Source organism: Halichoerus grypus, chromosome 2 (genome assembly GCF_964656455.1).
Source record: "Halichoerus grypus chromosome 2, mHalGry1.hap1.1, whole genome shotgun sequence".
Taxonomy (NCBI): Eukaryota; Metazoa; Chordata; class Mammalia; order Carnivora; family Phocidae; genus Halichoerus; species Halichoerus grypus.
In genome coordinates, this window is record NC_135713.1 from 69500192 (window position 1) to 69520998 (window position 20807).

The 20807-nt window shown below is 41.2% G+C and overlaps 1 protein-coding gene and 1 long non-coding RNA gene across 6 annotated transcripts in view; one reads left to right on the forward strand and one right to left on the reverse strand.

Annotated features, from left to right (window-relative positions):
• Positions 1-1570: 1570 nt before the first annotated feature.
• LOC144381103 (uncharacterized) lies at positions 1571-7204 on the reverse strand. The gene is made up of 2 exons (XR_013445656.1): positions 7078-7204; positions 1571-6841 (listed from the first exon to the last, which is right to left on the reverse strand). It is a non-coding gene; the product is annotated as an uncharacterized LOC144381103 (long non-coding RNA).
• EFNA5 (ephrin A5) overlaps positions 6833-20807 on the forward strand; it is a 272249-nt gene continuing 258274 nt past the window's right edge. For 2 of the 5 annotated variants that reach the window (XM_036083155.2, XM_036083160.2), the window contains exon 1: positions 6833-7852. In XM_036083155.2, coding sequence (XP_035939048.1) covers positions 7728-7852 — 125 coding nt within the window. In that variant the 5' untranslated portion in view covers positions 6833-7727. Of the gene's footprint in view, positions 7853-7875; positions 8689-12668; positions 12745-20807 lie in introns of those variants that run through there. The other 3 variants (XM_036083167.2, XM_078066954.1, XM_078066953.1) reach the window with 3 other exon arrangements.

Below are 20807 nucleotides of genomic sequence, written 5' to 3' on the forward strand. Positions count from 1 at the left end.
TAATAGCATATTTAAAAATATCATCTCTACTGTGGCCAAGATAAATGGGGGGGGGTAACCCGAGACAATGATTTAGGTGACTACAAAGAAAAATGCACATTCCCAAATAGTAGGACCCAAATCCCTCCACTTTTATCTGAAAAAATGCACATAATTTGAGGAAAGATTTTCTTAGTTTGCCATAATTCTACACTTTGCTTAGCCAGTTTAGATCTGGGGGAAAAGTAATGCCAAAGCTCAAAAGGGGCTTAGGAACAGCATTTCCTATTTCATGAAATCATGTTCACTGACTAAGGATTTTATCTTTTACTTGTCTTTAAATAGAATTCTCCCAGAAGTTGGTGAAAGTCTTGGGTGTAAATTGATTGGGGGTGCCTGGATGGCTCAGTTGGTTAAGTGTCTGCCTTCAGTTCAGGTCATGATCCTGGGATCCTGGGATCAAGCCCCACATTGAGCTCCCTGCTCAACAGGGAGCTTGCTTCTCCCTCTTCCTCTGCCTGCCGCTCCCCCTGCTTGTGCTCTCTCTCTTTCTCAGATAAATAAATAAAATCTTTAAAAAAAAGAAAATTGATTGAAAAGTACATTCAGTTCAAGTAGTAAAGACAACATGAAACTTTCCTAGGGGAATAAAATCACTTACCAATTTCAGTGTTGTAGTTAAAAACTGGTCACATAAGTCTATGGTCTATAGAATGAAGTTTAGATAATGAAAAGTGATATGGAAATTGGTTGAATCAACTAGTTCTTGCTGGCTTCTTTTTAAATTACCTGTAATCACATAGTCTCTGTAGTACATAGGAACGTAAAACATATTTTCATATATGTCTAATTATAGGGTTTAGTTGTTTATCAAAATGACCGCCCAAGCTTCTGTATGTTTAAAAAGTTTGCTCCGTAGATCTTATTTAAACTATGTTTTCAAACAGGCAAAACAATGACAGTTCATAAATAAAAAATTTAAAAAATGACTTTTTCAGAATATTGCAGCAACTTGTAAAACTCCTGCTTATCCACACACTCCTACTTATCCACAGACTTTCTGAGAAGGGATGCTGTGAACCAAACTCCAGGAAGCACCCAGAAAGTAAAGAAAGAATGAGCAAAGTAGAGGGGCACCTGGGTGGCTCAGTTGGTTAAGCAGCTGCCTTCAGCTCAGGTCATGGTTCCAGGGTCCTGGGATCGAGCCCCACATCGGGCTCCCTGCTTGGCGGGAAGCCTGCTTCTCCCTCTCCAACTCCCCCTGCTTGTGTTCCCTCTCTAGCTGTCTCTCTCTGTCAATTAAATAAATAAATAAAATCTTCAAAAAAAAATTAAAAAAAAAAAAAAGAATGAGCAAAGTAGAAAATTCATGATGGAAGTTGAAGGTCACAAGACAGAAGGTAGAGACGTGACACTCTCTTTAGTAGACAGGTTTTTTTTGCTTTGTTTTGTTTTTTTCACTTTTAGGTTGTACACAGAAGAAACAGCTAGATCAGAAATAAAAAGGAGCATTTCCTTAGGTCTCCAAGGAGAGAAATACTAGCAAATAGTTATTTCTAAAAGATTCTGAGAAACCTATTGTACAAAGGGGTGAGGAGGTGCAAAGGCTTTATTAAATAGTTTGGTGATAGAACCTCGGTTTCTTGGGGCTTTGGAACAAATTCTAAATTTTTAGGAAGATAAATAGCAGGATTAGATTAAATACCATTTTGTTAGTCATCTGTGAGAAAGTTTTGTGTCTAATTGTTATTTCTTTCATCTTTGTTCTTGAGTTTGTTTCCTTTATTATTTCTTCTGGGTATCAGTTCTGGTTTAACTACTGTATTAAACTACAGTCTGTGGACTGTGGGGTTTGATTCACCAGCTTGTTTCATTTCTTTGTCTGGACACCTGACCCAACAGAACTCTACTTCAACCTGGAGACGACTAATGCCAAAATGAAGTTTAAACTAGTCCAAAAAAGATTAACCCATATTTGAAAGCAAGCTTTGCCCCTGCAACCCCATCTTGGAGATGGCATTCTCGTTCATGCCATATGAAAACTACTTTTAAAGCATCACTCATTTTAATAAAGAGGATCATAAAGTTCAGTTCTCTAAAGTATCAACATTCTTGCCTTGACGGTTAATTGAAACATTTCAGACAAGTAAGTACAGAATTTACTTTTTTGCCTGAACTAGTGAAGTAATTAAGGTAAAAATAAATTACCTGGATCAGTGATTCTTAGTTTTCTATGCTCCTTAGAATTCCCTGGGGAGCTTCTAAAAATTACAGATCCCAGGTCCCTGACCCTAACAAACTAAAACAAGAAGTGGGGTCCTGGCATTGTTCTTTTTAAAACAGCTCCCTATGTGGGGCGCCTGGGTGGCTCTGCCTTTGGTTCAGGTTATGATCCCTGGGTCCTGCTCAGCAGGGAGTCTGCTTCTCCCTCTCCTTTTGCCCCTCCCCCCTCATGCTCTCTCTCTCTCTCTCTCTCTCTCTCTCTCTCTCAAATAAAAAATATTTTAAAAAATACATAAATTAAAAAATAAAAAAGCTCCCTAGGTGACTCTAATTTGTAGCCAAGGTTAGAACATCAATCTAGATAGTTCAAAGCCAAAAAATAATGAACAAATAAGTAAACAAACAAGTAAATCCATTCCTATTTGTATGTTGAGGCATAATGATTATTACTTGTCACTTGTTTTAAAACCACCAAAAAAAAAAAAAAACCAACCAGTGGGGGCTCCTGGGTGGCTCAGCTGGTTAGGCATCTGCCTTCGGCTCTGGTCGCGATCCCAGAGTTCTGGGATCGAGTCCCGCATCTGGCTCCTTGCTCAGCGGGGAACCTGCTTCTCCTCTCCCTCTGCCTGCAGCTACCCCTGCTTGTGCTCTCTGTCAAATAAATAAATAAAAAATAAAAAATCTTAAAAAAAAATAAAACCACCAGGGCATTTGGTTGCCTGTATTTAAATTCAAACATTTGTAGATTGCAGTTAAGCCCTTCTACAGTCCATTCTTAACAGACTTTTCAGGTCTCAGCTCCCTACAACCCTGTTCAAGTCTTGTCAACTCAGAGCCTTCTAACACTCCCTACCCTTTTACTCTGTGTTTTTAGCTTGCTGTTTTCTTTCTCTCATACCTCAACCTCATTCTGTACTTGGCAGAATGCCATTTCCCCTTCAAAGACCAGCTTAAGAGTCATTGCCTCTGTGACATCGGAGTAATCATAATATAGTTATTTTATATAATGCTGATTTGTATAAATTCAAATCCCTTAAATATTTTCCTGAAGAGACAAAGTCACATTGTCTAGCGATAAGTGAACGGTTAATAATACCTCTTCAAAGTCCATCTAAGTATGTATCTATCATATTGCTGCTTAGTTACCTAGGTATATCAATATCAATAATTACCTAGGTATATCATCCCAGAAGGAGGCATTTGATTTAGGTTTATGAACTATTTCACATAGACATTTGAGTTATGTTCTGAAACAGTTGCAAATTCCAATGTCTTATTCCAACTCCCTGAATCATTTTAAGGAAGACCATCATGTATGATTTTTTTTCCTGCTTAAAATTGGACTATCCAGACTTTAAGCAAATTAGAGATATTGAAAATATTAGGACATCTATATTCTTTGATATGTTGAATTTTCACATTTGAAGTATGAGTTTCAAATAGGAACTAAGTGGATATAATTTCTTTTTCTTTACTCCTTTGGCTTTGATGCCACAGGAAGCCAGCTTGCTAACTCCCTGATACCTGATACTTCCCTGACTGAAAGGACTTTCTGATGAGGATCAGCATTTTCCCCAAGACAGGAGTGTGAATTCTCTTCTTCCTAAAGATACACATGTCCCTTAAAAGAGCCCAGAATATTTCCTGCAAAACTGCCTCAGTCATTTGAGCACTTATTAGAGCTACTATCAGAAAGGCTGAGGGAAGAAATGCGTCATTCCTGCAAAGGAAAAAACAAATGCACCCTAAAATAGGCCAAGAACTTGAACATCAGCAAGATTACAGGCCAGGGGGTAAAAGTAAATCAAGCTTTGAATAAAAATTTGGTTTCAAAAATAAATGCTTATCCTTTAGTTCCCTGGCTTAAGTTTTCCAACTTTCTCACTGCAGGAATTTTGTGAAATATACAAATGGTAGACAAGTATTTGAGTTAATATTCTGAATTTACATTTTTTAAAAATTAGGAATGTGGTTGGTTTGTTGCGGTGGTCTGTCATGAAGTCTAATTATACAGATTGCAATTTACACCTAGTCACAAATAGAGGAGTTACTCTCCTAGGACAATTTCAGGATCTCTTCAGGTAGGAAAATTTTCCGTAACTGAGGAACGACTCAACTTTTAGGCAAGAGCTCGTTATGTCCAGGTAATTCCATGCCGATGTGAGCTCTTCCTTTTCCCTCAAGTCTTTATTGATCTTGACCCCAGGTTCTCCATCAAACTCAATCCTGACTGAGCTGCAGGCAATACCCCCGCTGGGTGCGGACTTCAGGCCCACCACTGGAGGGCGTCTGGACGCTTCCAAACAATTCCGAAGCTCCTGGAAAGTCTGATCTAGAAAACTAAAGCACAGGAGGGAGAACGTGATATTTGATTTTATTGGGCTAATAAGTAAAGGGGATAACAGGAAGGTTTGGGAGCAAAACTAAACCGATTTCTTTCGTGGGATCAGCCCTTCCCACCGGGGCAGCCAACTCCCTACAGGGCAGGAGAGAATAATATGAAGGCCCGAGCCCTCTGAGCTCCGCAAGGGCAAGTCTCCGAGGGGTTGGTGCCCCACAGCGCCGAGTTCCTGGCTAGATTCCCGGGCGCTGGAGGACGGGGGACGCGTCCCAAGGCGCTCGGACCGCCTTGCTGTCAGGCGATCGTGCTTCCGAGGCCGCTGGGGACCAAGGCGCTGCAACCTGTTCTAGAAGTCCTAGAAGTCCGGGTACGCGAGGCCTTTTCAAATAATAAAGGAACTCCCACCCCGACCTGCGATTCTTCCCGCACCGGGTTCGTTGAAAGCATCTATCCTTTGGGGAGTGGGCAGTGAACCAACCTCGGGGTAGAAATGTAAAAGGTGTAATGTATTTCTGATGGGCTCCCCTGCCGCATTCATTTCCTTCCTGCTGAAGGATCGCACTGAATTGTAATCACTTTACACTGATTTTCTCAATTTAAAAAAATGTGTTTCAGAGCATCACTTTAAAGAAAAGTCTTGCTTCCTGCTCATGAACCTTTAAGTCCCTGGTAGGAAGAGGCGAGTTGAAAGGCACATGAGAGATGCTCAGGTTTCCAAGATAACCCAGCTCTGGGCAATGCGCGTCGTGAACAGCGCAGATTTACAAGAACACGAATTCATTGAGGCTCCCTGCCAGCCTGTCTGCTGGGACTTCAAGTCACCTGCAGGGCCTGGGAGACAGTTTTCGGCTTGCCGGCTACAGGATGGGAACCGGTTCCTGTGTAATTGAAAAACCGCACTCTCAGGTAAAAAGATGTCAAATCACTCCTCAGCCCAGACGGAATTCAGCATCCAAAGGGTTACGCGCGGCTGCTGGGTTCAGGCGGAGGAGAGGGCGCCTCGGCACTCCCAGTAATTCAATTAGTCAGGTTTCTGGAAGGTGGGGCCGAGGAGGGGGCTAGGAGGCGTGGGGAAGGGAGGAGATTAAGAAAACGCCTCTCTCTCTTGGAACAAACCAATCCTGTTGGAGTGAAGAGAGAGGAAAAAACCCCGACCTGTAAGCAAACAGCAGGCCGTTCACTGACTGGCTGCTCCAACCCCCCCCCGCCCCCCCCGCTTTCCAAGTAAACTGCATGGGGAGGAAAAAAAAAAGAAAAAAAAAAGCAGCCCACATGACCCGGGCCGCGGCGGCAGCGGCGCTGGCTGGGCGCGGGCGGGCGGTGCCTCCCCCTGCTAGGTCCGGAGCTCACACCCGCGCTCGCGCAGCCCGCCTGCCCCGCGCCCTGCGCTACACGCCCGGGCGCCGCCCCCTTCCACGGCCGCGCCGCCCACGTCCACGTTCACGCGCGCGGCCTTGCGCTCCGGTGCGGCGGCGGCGGCGGCGGCGGCGGCTGCTGCTGGGTCGCCGTTGCTGTCGGCTTTACACGCAGGTCATTAACGAGGGGGCGTGCCCGAGGAGATTTTTTTCCCATAAAGCATTTTTTCTCTCTTTTTTTTTTCTCTTTTGCAAAACTGACTTTTACCTCTTTCCACTTCTCGCCAGTCATTTCAATCCCTCCTGGGCTGTTCGTGCTGCTGCTGCTGCACTCAAGTTTATTTTCCCGCCTGGTAGAGGTTTTAGGATTCGGTTGGTGCTTTTCACCTCTTGTTGCTGCTGTGCCCAAGGAGGGAAAGAGGAGCAGCTGCAGGAGGATCGGGAAGGTTTTCTGATGTAGTCATCGGGGAGGTGCCACTCGCTCCTGCGCTCTCTCTCTCTCTCTCTTTTTTTTTTTTTCTCTTTTCCCGTTTCAAACTGATTGATGCATCTCTACAAGTTGCCGGGCTTGGGGCAAGACCCGTCGGAGTCGCAGGGACACTTCTGAGCGCTCACCCGAGGCTCTTGGCACCGCGTCTGGGGACTCAGTCTTGCTCCCGGAAGGCGATCGGAGACTGACATCAGCCCATCCAGGAGTTGGAGGGATTCATTTAAAAAGTGATTATTTTCCCTCTCGCTCTCCAGCCTAACAGTTGGGTTGGCGTCGTCCTGCAGGTTTGGGCATCCCAGCTCCGCCTCGCTGGCTGGTTCGTAACCTCTGCTCTTCATTCACTCTGGTGCACCCACACCCGGCCAAGAAAAGCACGCGCGAGAAATCCCCGAGGCTCTGCCAGCGCCAGGGGTGTCGTCTCCTGCCGCCGCAGTCCGACTCCGCCGAGGGGACCTGCCGGAAGACACGGAGAGCCAAACTTTTTTTTGAGGTTTTCAGGGCAAGACCGCTCCTCGCCAGCTTAACTGCCGCTTAAGCAGTTCCAGGACGCCGGCGGGGCTGGGTTTGTGGCCCCGGATCCCCACCCTTTTCGGCGCACCGCCCCGAAACCGCAGCACCTACGACTCCTCCGAGATTTCCAAGGGTCTCCCGGTTAAGGCACAGAGGAGGCGGGGGAAGGGGGTCCTCACCTCCGGGGCCACAGGCGCGAAGCCCTCCATCCACACGGAGCCCTCCTCCTGCAGTTTCTCACCCGCCGCCAAAGTAACTTGGAGCGAAGCGGGGCGCACTGCGAGGGCCCTGGGCGGCGGCGCAGCCGTGCGCAGCCCGCGGCGCCGACGCTGAGCCGGGCCCGGCGGGCCAGTGTATGTCTCCCCGCGGCTGCGGCGCGCAACTCCCGGTGACTGTGCAGCGTGCGCCGCCGCCTGCCCCAACCCGCGGTGCCGCCGCCCGGCCCGGTGCGCACCTCCTCCTCCCGGGGTGACCGGCCTGCCGCCGCCGCTCGAGACACAGCTTGGCACCCCTTCCCCCGCCCTCGCCGCCGCCACCACACACACGCATGCTTCTCTCCATCTTGTGATTCCTTTTTTCCTCCTGAACCCTCCAGTGGGGGTGCGAGTTTGTCTTTGCCCCCTCCCCGACCCCCCCCCCCGTCTCCTCTTCTCGTTCTCCTTCCCCTCCCCAGCTTGGTGTGCGCCTCTTTCTTTTCTCGCCACTCTTCATTCTTATTTATTCATATTTATTTGGCTCCTGCTCTCTTTCTCCCCTTCCCTCCCTCCCTCCGGATCCCTGCTCTTTCCCCGGAGTGGCTTGTCGGGGGCTCCGCCGCTGGCCAGGCGTGATGTTGCACGTGGAGATGTTGACGCTGGTGTTTCTGGTGCTCTGGATGTGTGTGTTCAGCCAGGACCCAGGCTCCAAGGCCGTCGCCGACCGCTACGCCGTCTACTGGAACAGCAGCAACCCCAGGTAAGGCAATAGGGGGAGCGGAAAGCGGGGATACTCGGGCCTCGGCGCCCTAAGGAAGGAGCGGCGGTGGCGGCGGGGACCTGTGCGCACCAGCCGCGGGCGGCGCGCACCCTCGGAGCCTGTGTCGCCAGGGCGCTGATGGCTTTCGAGGCGCCCACGGGAAGCGTTCCCGTCGCGCCTCTCTTTGTTAAGCTGCCTCAAAGAGGCCAGGAGTCCTTGGGAGTCCCCGGGGCAGCCCAGACCCGCTCCCTCTGCGGAGCGCGGGGAGACTCGGAAAAGGCGGGAGCTGGGGAGTCGAGACTTCTCCGCTTCTTCACCGGGGCAAGCCGGCCAGCATCTCGATCCGGGCGTAGCGCTTGGGCACCGGGAGCTCCCGGTGCGCGCAGCTAAGAGTTCCCGCCTGGAGCGTGGGTGCGCAGGGACTGCAGGGAGAACCCGCCAAACATCCCCAAAGTTGTTTTTTTAAAATTTTTCTTCCTTTTTCTCGGTACGTTCAGGGAGCGCACGGGCTGCGAGAAGCGAGGGGGGTGCTGGGAAGCGGAAGCTTTAGGCTTTTATTTTCTTCTAACTGGGAGGCAATCATCCGGCCCCTAGCCCAGTCTCGGCCCGGCGCGCCTGGCATTGGAGAGGATTCTCCCACCTCCTTACCCCCCGTGGGCTCAAGGTGCCAGAAAGTTTGATCTAATGCCGGGTTACGTCATGTGTGCGGAGCGAGCTGCTGGAGTTGGCCGAGCCGGGAGGTGGGAGCCCTGTAGTCCACGGCCTGGCGGTGTGAAGCCGGAGGAACACGCGCAATTACCTGGAACCGTTTTGTGGGCGTCCCCGAAGCCCTCCGGGTACGCGGAAGGCTAGAGATGGGCGCCTGGGGCCGCCCTAGCGCGCCTGCTGGACTCTGGCCACCCGCAGACGTCCCTTGTTCAGGGATTCTGGAAGTGGGGAGGAGTGAGGGTTGTCCAGTGTGCCGGGCGAACCCCTCCGGATCCAGAGCAGCTCCGAGCCCTACTTTCTCCCCGGCCTGTGGGCAGCAGTCGGCCCCACTGGGCCCATAATGCTCTGGCTCTCTGGGACCGAGGCCAGCTTCCAGGTGCGGGCTGGTTTCGGTGCCTGCCTAAGAGGGAAATAGCATCGATTATACCTGAAATCCCAGGTTTTTCTCTGGGCTGGAGTGGAAGTTGGGAGGAGAGAGGCTGGAGGCCGAGGGGATGATAGTTTGTGGTGGCTGCGCGCCCAACATGTATGGGAGAGAGGGGGCTGGCGGGCGCCTCCAGTTCTTCCTACCTCCGGGTGGCCGTGTCCACCGGCCTCCCTCCTTCCCCCTTAATTCAGGCTTGGGAGGGAGTCCCCGCTTGAAGTAGTGTCAGCTCAGATGAAGATGGGCAGATTTCCCCACAAGCGGTCGACCGGTTGCCGAAAGGAGAGTAGTCCCCCCCTCCCCCCCGCTACTCCAGGAGAGATAGTCACACCCAGGTAGCCCAAATTCTAAATTGCACCGCCTAGCAGAAGTGGAGACATCCCTGAAAGTTTGGTTAAAAAAAAAAAAATGTCTTCTGGAGGTGGGTGGTGGGATGGGAAGCTATTTCTTCTTTGACATGCCACTTACCACTGTTAGGAAAAGAAAGGGAAGACATCCCGCCAGAGAAGATGCCTTTTATTAAAGCTGACAAGACAAATAGAGCAAGCTTTCCAGTTGTGATGGTGTTAAAAGCAAGTCTCATTATGTTGGTTGGTTTTATTCCCCCCCTGGGCTTTATTAAACAGCATATACGAAATACAGGAATTTATATTTCTAAACTTTAGCGCCCTATTAAATAACAGTGAAACTGGTTAGTTGAATGTGGGACATTTTGTGCTTAGTTGTCTTTTCCTTCCCACTCCAAACTTCACAGTGTGATCTTTTCCTCACAGTTTTAATTTATTTGGATACTTGGGTGTTCCAGTCATCCTAGGTTAAAACAGAAAGAATCAGCAACACCCCCACTTACCCCTCCTTCTTAACCTGTCAAGCTAGTCTGAGTTAGTTTGAGGACATTTTATCTTAGGTTATCTCTGTTTTATGCTTTTGATACTGTTGTTTGGTTTGAGATTAGCACATTGATTTTTGTCACAGGTCATGTTTTTTAATAGATTTGCCCTGCCTGTAGAAAACTCTGCTCAGGATGCCATGGTGGCTTTGAACCTGCCCAGACAAAGTTAATCTGTAGAATTTTAAAATACCAAGGGTATTCTCAAGTCTGTATTCTAATTTGAGGCTTGTGGAAATACCTTTTTATTTGATCGTTACCATTTTGATGATGTTCAAAAGAAAGGATAATGTACCCCTCTTCCAAGAGATTCAGCTCTAACTTTAGTATTCTTAGGGGTTTGTGGGTGCATTTATCTTCATATGTTGTCACAGTAAAACTTACTTTAAAAAACTAACGTAACTGTGAAAGTAGGGCCTGGTAGGCAGATTTCTCTCTGAAATGTTGAATAAGATGGGTTTTTTTTTTTTGATGTATTAAGAAGATTCAGCTTGGATGTGATTTAAAAACAGCCAATGCAAAATAACTAGTTTAGAAATAAGCACAGTTTATCTCAAAAGATAGGGAAGAAACATTTTAGAAAATTTTCAAGGGTTTACTAAATTTTATAGATTCAATGTTTTACATTTTATTTTCGGTAATAATGTTGTTTTGTAAAGTAAGCTAATCATGCCTTCTGATTTTATATAAATCCTATTTTTTTAGGACTTGTTAAACTAATAAGATCAGAAGACTTAATCTTTTAGAAAAAAGTTGAACACTTTGATTGCAACTTAAACAGATTAATTTTTTCTTTCTTAGATAAGAAAAGTTCAGTAGACACTTAAGCTCCTAATAAGGGATTCTGTGGCAAAATGAAGTAAATATATTTTAGCTTATACTAATGGAGGTGAATTTGAAATTATGTTTAAATACAATTAGAATTAAGTATTACATCTTGATCACAGGATTTAAATATCTTACATTGTAACTTCTGTAGTCCTAGGAGTTTATTGTTTTCATTAATGACTCTGTTATACCATTAGCATCCATAGATCTGGATTAACAGAGAAAAAAATATTAAACTTATATGCTATCAGATAGAATCTATTGTCCTAGGTATTTGCTTCTGGAAAGTGGATGTTCAATTTTCAAATGCTGGTAACTTTTTAGTTGCTAGTACTTATTGGGTGGCGGGCCAAAAACCAATTTTATGTTTTGAATTGGCACAAATCTCTGAAATAGCAACTGAGAACTATCAATCTGAATAGAAGTATATGTGATAACATTTGCCTAAATGCATCTTCCATATTTTAAAAATTTGGAAAGTTGTCTGGATTTCACCTAAATATAGTAATAGAGTGACCCTTCTAATGTTAGGCTGAATTCTGAACCAGCATGTTACTAAGTAACTTTGAGTAATGAATATCTAAATCAAGGAGAATATAGCTATTTGTCTTTAATTTCTTTAAGAATGTAAAAAGCTTTTAAGTAACTTTTAAAGAGACTTTCAGTAATAAAACTTTATTTACACTATCCCATAGCAGCTACACTTATAAAGATAGAGATGACTCAATATAAGAACATGCCTCTTAATCTGAAGCGTGCTGTAAACAGTTCGGTGCTTCCAATGAGAATATTCTTTTAAATATTGTGTGTATATTGAAAAGTTCTTGGTTTCTTTTGACCAGTTGCCAAAATGATAATAGGATAATTAAACATGTTTCCTACTAATTGGCATTAATGGGTAGAATAGTAAAATAATACAGTGGCAAATACTACCAGCATACTTGAAGAATATTGATTCTCCCCACTTAATGCTTTGCTTCTGCTGGGTTCTGAGTATCACCAATTTAAAGTGTTATGCTCTGATGGGAAAAAAAAAAATCTCTATAATTCACTCAGAGTATACTAAATTTTAACCTAATCATATGTTTTCTTTGGACTCTTAAAATTCTTGTAGGGACTTGTAAATTAAACATTTCATGTTAGAGTAGCAGGTAATTGACACCATTTAGTTTCGTTAACATGTAATCTTGGAGTTGTGAAAGTGCTATGAATTCTAGGTCAGTACTCTCAAACCTTTCTGGCTGACAGATCATTTGTATGTGGCTAAGTAGAGAGAGGTAGTAACCTTTTTTTTCCCCCCGATCATAATCCTTTGGTTATTTTTTTCCTTTCAAAATAAACTTGTTTTATTTTTTAAAATTGGAGTCATCAGTGTTTTATTATGTATATACTAATATTCTAGCACTGTGCCTTTTCCACTGACAAATAAAGGAAATTGGTTTGATTCAAATCTAAGAATTTGGAAAGATGGAAAGTTGATCCTGGTTTTGAATGAATTTTATCACCAAACTTGTACAGGATTAACTTTAGTTTTGAAATTTTAAATGTTTTAAATAATAACTTATATGTTAGAAACTTAAAAGTTCTTCCAGTAAAAAGCATTATTTAGAATTTTTTAACTTTATTAACTCTGAGCCTCAATGTAATGTATTAGATATAATTGGGTAATTTTATTATTTTGATCTTTTTATCAGAATTTATGTAGACATCCGGATAAAAATAAAGCAGTATGACAGAGATTTATATATCCCGTTTTTACCCTGATCCATTTGCAAAAGACCTGAAGTGAATCCTCCCCCCTTTTTTTTTACTTTACAAATTGGTGTAATGCTTCTTGTTTTGGGGCACTTTTCTGTAAACGTTTGAAAAGAAAAATTAGCTACTGAGATGTTTGTTCCATCCATTTTATGAGTTATATATTCATAATAAGCTCTCAGAAATAGTCAACTGTCTTTTTTTTTTTTTAGGTGACTGGAACATCAGTGCTATTTGAGGCATACTTGGCTGTACGGTCTAATTTGGCATTTCCAGCATGAGACCAAGGTCAATAAACTCCCTGTGATTAAAAGAATCAGAGAGAGCCTTCAGTTGTCCATTACTCCCTGTTAGTTGATCTTAGTGGTATTAACTAAACCATTGGCTCACTGAAGGAATATCTTGTTGCCATGTGTGTTCTGGCTGATAATCAATAGCTGTAGAGGCTTCCACCTTTGAAGGCTGAAGATCAGGTTTGGAAGGAGCACTTAGTTATTTGGGGGCAAATTAACCTTGTGAATTTCTTGCCATTTAATCTTGCAAGATGCCTTCTGAACAGGCATTACATTGCATTCTGTCCACTGGCCTGATTTCCTGTTGGATAGGGACAGATAAAGATGAGCGCCTTCTCTTCTCCCCTGTTGCTATGAACCACGCAAGCTACCAGCTTCATGCTGGGCCAAGAAAATGAATGAATACAATTAGTCCTTCAGGAGTCCTGGCCTTCGCAAGCTTGGGAGAAGAATATGCTAAAAGAATGTATCTTTGAGGAAGAGAATACATTAAAATACAAAGTGGAACAAAACTAAGAAAAATGTTAAGAACAGAATTTTACATGTGGGTAGCATTTATTTATTGTTTAGTGGGTTTTTTCCCCAGTATAAATCATTTGCTTTAATAGTTTTTTTAAAAAGATGCAACTCAACCCTTTTCATTTTTGTATTTGTTTTGAATAACTTCCAGTAGCAATGATGATTTTAAAAGTTACATTTTATTTTTAGTAAGGAACCAGTCTATGTTGACTGATTCCATATTACCAATTTTCTTTTTAGAAACAGTATATAAACTGTTAAAATAACAGCTCTGATTAGAATGTTCATGTTGGAAAGGAAGCCTGTGTGTCCCTAAGTACAGTGAAGAAGGCCCTGGCCACTTACCCAGGATATTCAGACAGGATCAGTTTTCCGAACTGAGAAAAAATTGCCTTTTGATCATTTGTGACGGATAACACCTTCATATTCAGGTATAAAAACCTCAAAGAGGAGTATAAGAAATGATCTATTAATATTCACTTTTAGTAATTTGTCTTATGATGGTGGTCTTAGACAGCTAAACATCAATAAATGGCTGTCTCTTTTAAGGGCCTGATTTATATTATTAGATTTATATTTTCATTTGCTTCTGAACCTATATCCTGACCTGTTTTGTAGAAAAGTTTCTTGTGATTAATTTGAATTTCCAGTGTTTTGAATGGGATATTACTCACAACCAGGAGGTCTATTTCCTCCTAAATTTGTCTGCATTTAGGTCTTTAAAATTAAGTCAGTAGTAAACAAGGCAGCCCAAAGACAATAGAACCGCTTAGTTTAGAATTAAAAAGTAATAAGGTGGTTTTTTTGTACTATAACTACTATACATAGTTCGATTATAAATGAAAAAGTTCCCTGTATCTTAGAATTCTTGATAATCTCTACTCCTTGTTGCACTTTGAAGGATTTATTGTAAACTACTGAAATCTGTGCACTGTTTTGTAATGCGGAATGTGTGTGGATATAAACTCTTGGTTTTGAGGCTTTTGAGTATAGTTTTCAAACAGCCATGGATTTCAATAAAAACATTATTTTAAAAAAGTGAAAACTCCTACTTAAGTTAGCTAGTTGCTGGGAGACGGGAGTGTACCACAGTCATGGTTACCTGAGCTTTCATTCAGGTAGAGTTCTATCATTTTCAATAAGGAAAAATAAACCTTTGTCATCTTTAGAAACATCCTTCATACAATTGACAGTTGACAGGTTGAAGAAAATGTTACTGTCAGGTCTTATTTTCCAGTCAAGTGAGAAATAAAAATAATTTTGAGTGATTTTTAAGAAAAGCTATTTAAAAATTATTTCAAAATGTAGGGGAATGCTTTTAATATTTATTATGTAAGTCATAGAATTAATCTGCCGTTTGCTTCAGGGAAGGTCAGCAAAGTGCAATTCAAGGAGAGACTCTGACAGTTAAGTTCCTAGGCTGTTTACTTTAAAAAGTCCAATACAGTTGTTGTGTTTGTAATAAGATATCACTGGATGTTTTATGATGGCATTCTTTAAGAGATGTAAATACATCAGTATTATTCCTGTAATTATTTATCAAGTGACCCGTTTTCCATGACTGATGATCATGATTCTGCTGTGACGTGGGAATTCTGGTCATGTGATATCTGTATGTTTATGCATTGGACAGTTATGTTATTGGCACACAAAGATCAGACCTTTTTAAAAAATTGCTATTAATAATTTTAAATAACTGCACAGTGTAAGGTATAGGTTTCCATGTGGCAATGTGTGAATACATGCTTGGAGATTAGGGAAAAAAGATGACTAAGGTTTTGCTCCCCAATTTAGAAAAGCTAGATTTTTGGCTTTCTGTTAAATCAGAGATTTTTTTTTTTTTTTTAGAAGCAGCCATCTTGTTTTAAGACCGATTTTATTTCTTTCATGAAAATGGTCTGGAAATGAATATGGATGATAGAAAAGGACTAAACCACTTTATAATAATTTTGGCAGGGCTCTACATTTAAAGCTCTCTCAAATTATTTGTGAGCTCATTAGAATGCTATTTTCTTGTATTTAGTTGAAAAAAAGGGAAGTTTTAATTTAGTAATAATATATTTTAAATCCAGGCACATTTTAATGTTAAATGTTGGGCTGTACCATGTTTACATACGTATTTTTGTTTTGTAGCTTATAATTTATTGTTAATTTCAAAGTAGTATATTAATAGCTCCTATGGTCACCCCCCCAAATCCTGATTTCCTTTTTTTGATTGTTCTAAGTAGGCCTTTTTATGTCAACCAACGTATTTTTTTTCCGCAAATCACTCAGCAGTACCAAGAATCCTTCTCTAGTAAGAGGTGCTGATAAAAGTATAGGTATCTTTAAAAATGAAACATTTGGGATGCTTTCAGAAGCATTATATGAGATCAGAGCCTTTTTGTCCCTGAAATATAGGCTTTCATTCTCTCATTACTAAACTGTTCTTATGGGTTCTTATAGAAAATATAGAAAATTATATTGGAAGTAGATTCATATTTGTTATTAAAAATTATGAGAATATATCAACCGAGTCTGCCATATTTTCCACCACGTTTTGTATTTTTTGATACATTTGGAAGAACATGTGGCCTAGTAAAGTTTACCAAAAATTTATAGTAAACTTCTTGCTACTGCATCTGTTTGATGATGTCTGGGAACATTATTCCCATGAACTGCAGTAAAAACAGAACTTCCTTAAGATTAATTTCAGAGTAACCTGACTCAGTCAGTCTGATTAAACTGGGCACAGATTGAAAACTACTTATGTCACAGATTGCTTCAGTTCATTAGAAGTAGGATTTTTGGTGGTTGCAGATGCAATATAAAGGTGATAAATAAAATGCATGTTTTAGGAAATGGTATACATCTCCTAGACTCCTTATTTGAAGTCCAGGTATGAGCTGATAGTTTTTGTACTGCAAAGCTTTCCTCTGATATCCATCATCCATCCATTTTTCTTTTGTTTTGTTTTGTTTTGTTTTTTGGCTGATGGAGAAGATTAGAATATCTGAGTGTCCAAAGTGACCTTTTTGTTTTAAATGGACTAATAAATACTATTGTTTTTTCTTGTTGCTTCTAAGCTGTCAGAGTGTCCATTCTAAGTCTTATTAGTGACTTATTTATGTATGTAGAAACTATAGTTAACAACTAGCTCTTGCTTCGTGTTGTGAAAATACATATTAGGAAACTCTTTTGTCATGTTAAAATGCAGTTTTATGGTTTGAATAAAATCAAGGCATGGCTTATTTTGGTTGGATAATTATAGTGCAAATTGTGATCTGGATTTTGATGGTGGTAGACATGATACTTGGTGCCTCATGTTCCACAGACACCCATGGGACATACGGCTTTGTCACATTTACCGAACTTTAATAATGTGTGTGTTGGGGGGGCTTAACCTCTTGGTTAGGTTTTTTTATAGTACTTAATTTTATGGAAACAAATGGGAATAGAAAGAAAAGGAAGACTAATTCTAAATATGGGGAAATGATCCTTTGTGTTTAACAATTAGGTTAAACAAAGTGGGAGCAAATGAGCCTCGTTCCCCTTCTATTGTTTCAGGGCAAGAAAATACAGACAGATGTCGGAATGTGGAAGCTGTGACCTCTGACCCACACAGCATGGCTGCTGCCATGGCACACAAGTGTCCTGAGCCACCATAGTAGCAGGATGCTTTTTTGAAGTGACTGACACTTTGAGATGGAGAACCTGAAACTGATTCTGTAGCTATTTGCAGGTCTCTGAAGTATCAGTCTTTTTAGCTTCACTTTTAAGTTCCTCACCTTACCTTTTATGAAAAATGTTTCTTTGTTTGGCTCAGACAGAGCTTTTGTGACTTCTGGATGGGTTCTGTATTCCTGTAGCCACTATCAATCTTTGCCTCCCAGTAAATTCATTCGTCGGGTTGGGATAATGGAGGAGGCGCAGAAGTATGTTCTGCTGCACCAAAGCGTTTGTCTGCTTTATTTAACTAATATCTATATTTTAAAGACGGATGAAAGCGCTGGTTTTATTAAAGGCCTTTTCTTTTAGTTTCTGTCCTGCAATCTTGCCAGTAACCCTTGGGTTCAGACAGACCATTAATGTTTTAGATACTGTGGCATTCAGTGTTTTCTTCATATATTTGTTTACTGTTACTGCTTCAATAAACTTTTATGCCTATTTCGGTAGTTTTCTGGCGGGGGCTCCATTTATTAAAATTTAGTGACCCAGCACTAAGAAGGGTACAGTTCAAATCGTGGTGCTTCTGACAGGGTTTTGTGTCAAACTAGAGAAAATAATAGGGAAATGAAAGCTGCCAAAATGTGTCTCCCAATTACTAATTAATCAGGCGAGAAAGGACCTCAGTGACAGATCTGGTGTCTGCCATGACAGCAACTCGGGGGGATGCTTTATTTTAAATACTGTATAAAACAAATTAAAGTAAGCCTCAGGGAATGGAGCACCCAGATATTTGATTTCACAAGTTCTAATTTAATTCCATGAAAAGCAAAGCAAAAAGCAAAATTTGAAACTGCATCTTGGTACTCTTCACTGATATATCAAAACAAGCTATTCTAAAGAGTATTTCCCTTATTAATAAACAATGCCTTTATTCTTATTAATATTTTAGCACAGATACAGTAGTATTCTTGGTTTTAGGATCCATAGAGCATTTTATACCTACTTTATTGTCAATAGAGACTCAGGGAAAAATTCAAAATTTTTTCATCATATGCCTGTCATCAATGTTTTGAGAATTACTGTAACTGAAGAACTAACCTTTTTTCCTCCCCTGCAAATATATGTTTTTGCTGTTCCAGAGGTTCCCTTCTCTTCTGGCAATGTTCCCATTATGGTTGCTGGACCCATAATTAAATGCCTGTTATTAGTGTATTTTTTCCATAGCATTTACAACATCAAAAGAAAAGGGTCTTGTATGGAACTATAGCTGTCAGGGGAACAATGAAAACTAATTACACACTCAGCTATCACCATTGTCAACTATACTCTTGGGAAAACAAAAACATGACGAAGTGTGTGTGTTGGGTGGGGTGTGTATACATATATAGGATATTCCATATGAATATATACGTATGGGGTCAGACATATCGGATGACCCAACTTGAAACTCTGTGTTCCCGGAAAAAAAACAAAAAAGCATAAAAGACCATCTGATTCAGTTAATTAAAAAGAAACAAAGCAGTTCTTTATTAGGGAGAGAGTCCTTACTTTGGTATCCCTCCCTTATTATATGGACTGAGAGAACCAGCAGTAATTTTGACTCTGAATACCTCATTATTTTGAGTTTTACTTTGGAATGGTCTTGTTATCGATACATCTATAGATGCTGTTAATGTATCTGATTATTTCTTACAGTTACCTCTTTTATAAATTGTTACTTCCTAGCTCTAGATTTTGTGTTGATATCTGGTTATTTGAGAACTAATTACCTAGTTTGTTTATTATGTAGATCTCTCTATCACAGTCTTTCCCTTTTGATGGCTTTGGCCATTTTACTATTTCTGGGCCTGTGCGATTGGTGGGTGGATTTGAGAAAGAAAATAAAACTAAAAAATGACATTTCTGAAACTTAGGTCAGCTTTGGTGTGAGATTTGGTAAGAAAAGACTTTGAGGCTATTGAATAACATGAGGTTTTGGAATCAATTTTGGATTTCAATCATCCGTGCCATCCCTGTTCTCTGGTACTATGTGGAATTGGGACTTGGCCCTAGATAATGTTTTCCGTTACTGTCTTGATTCCTTGGGTGAATTCTCTGTAGTATACTTAAAATCAAAGCCAAATGGGTGAATTTAGGAATTACATATTGATTTTAACTTATTTTTCCAAAGTTTTCACATTAAAGCAATATTATAGCTAATATCTAAGCATAATAATACATTCCTGTATTGAATATCTAAAAGTGGCAGTTGATGAAATATCTATTGAGTGATACATACAAGCACTGTGAGGCCCACAGCTGCTTCAGAGATGAAGACAGCATCTGTACCCTGAGGGAACTTGCAGTTTTGTGCAGTTACAACAATTTTATAGACAGAGTAGATAGTACTATAAGAGATGTTCACACATGGATTTATTCAGCAAATATTTATTGAGTGTCCACTGTGGGCCAGGTATTGTTCTTGTACTGGAGATATCACAGTAAACAGTATCAACAGCATCCCTGCATGAAGCATTCGGTTAGCAATTTCTAGATCACTGCTTCTCACAGTCTAATTGCATGCAGATCCTCTGGGGGTCTTGCTGAAATACAGGTTTTAATTCAGCGGATCTGGGACAGGGCCCTGCTAGTGTGCATTTCTAACAAGCTCCAGGTTATATGATGCAGTTGGCCTGTGCACCACAGTTTGAGCAGCAAGTTTCTAGGTAAGTCAGTGGGGAGAGAGATTATTTCCGGCTCCTCATCAAGGACTCTTGGTTGTATTTGCCCTGAACTTCCTATATAGTTCTATAATTTCTAAAATGGCTTAGTATTTGCACAAGGGAAAGTGATTTGTCTTAAGACCTAGTAGTCTTCATTTTTAGCACTTTCCCCCAAATCTCAAATCAAATAGCTTTTCCTATCGAGGTGTATGCGTCATTAAAAATCCACCATGAACAAAAGTAATAGGCCAGGGATTTTGTTGTAAGTTTTGCTTAGGCAGATTCTATTGGAGTGAAAAGACTGCCTTGGTCCAAAAAGTTTTAGGAGGATCCTGTCATAAATGTCTCAGGATATTTATTTGCAAACCCTCCCCAGATGTATTTTATGTGGCAATGCCAGAATTACACCTCAGAAACAGATTTTTAACACTTTCCCATTTAAATTGGAATGCTTAAATGAACCCCAAATGTTCATTTTACATTCAGCAGAGAAGATGACTAATAGTGTGTCTGCTTCCACTGGCTGGGTGTGTTGTGGGTGGCTCTGACGGGAGCCTACGCTTCCAATGGAGTCATAAGAGACTTGGGGGGAAATTCATTCCTGCTTTAAAATTCTCTGATTCTAGTGTCCTTTGTGGGAAATCTTTGTTCCTCCACAGTCCAGGTAATATAAAGTCTGTAAATACACTTCCACATTTTTCAGTCTGTATATCATTTGATTTGCAGAACAAATATCATGGGATGCTAGTATTAACAAATAAAGGATGGAACTAGTTAAATTCAGATTACTCTGCCTCCTTACCCTTTTTGTTCTTCACTCTGTGTGTATAAATACAATATTACTAATCTCCTAAGTGAACTTTAAAGTCTTTGAAAGCATCAGTGAGTTGACTTACTTAACCAAAATTACCTCTATGGAACAATTGTAAAAAGAAAGATGGAGCTGTTTGTACTGTAAATCAGCTATATTTTAATAAAAACAAAAAAAGAGGGAAAGGATGGTGGGCCCTCTTAATTCAGGTATCCTTTTATTTTTATAATAGTTTTTGCCAACATTTTTTATAATTATCAAACAGAAACAAATCTTTTCATTTTTAAATCCTTGACAAAATGGATTTAATTAAAACACTGGGTAGCATTTTATAAGAACTATGACTCTTATTAAGAATAGTAAATAAGAACGTTAACG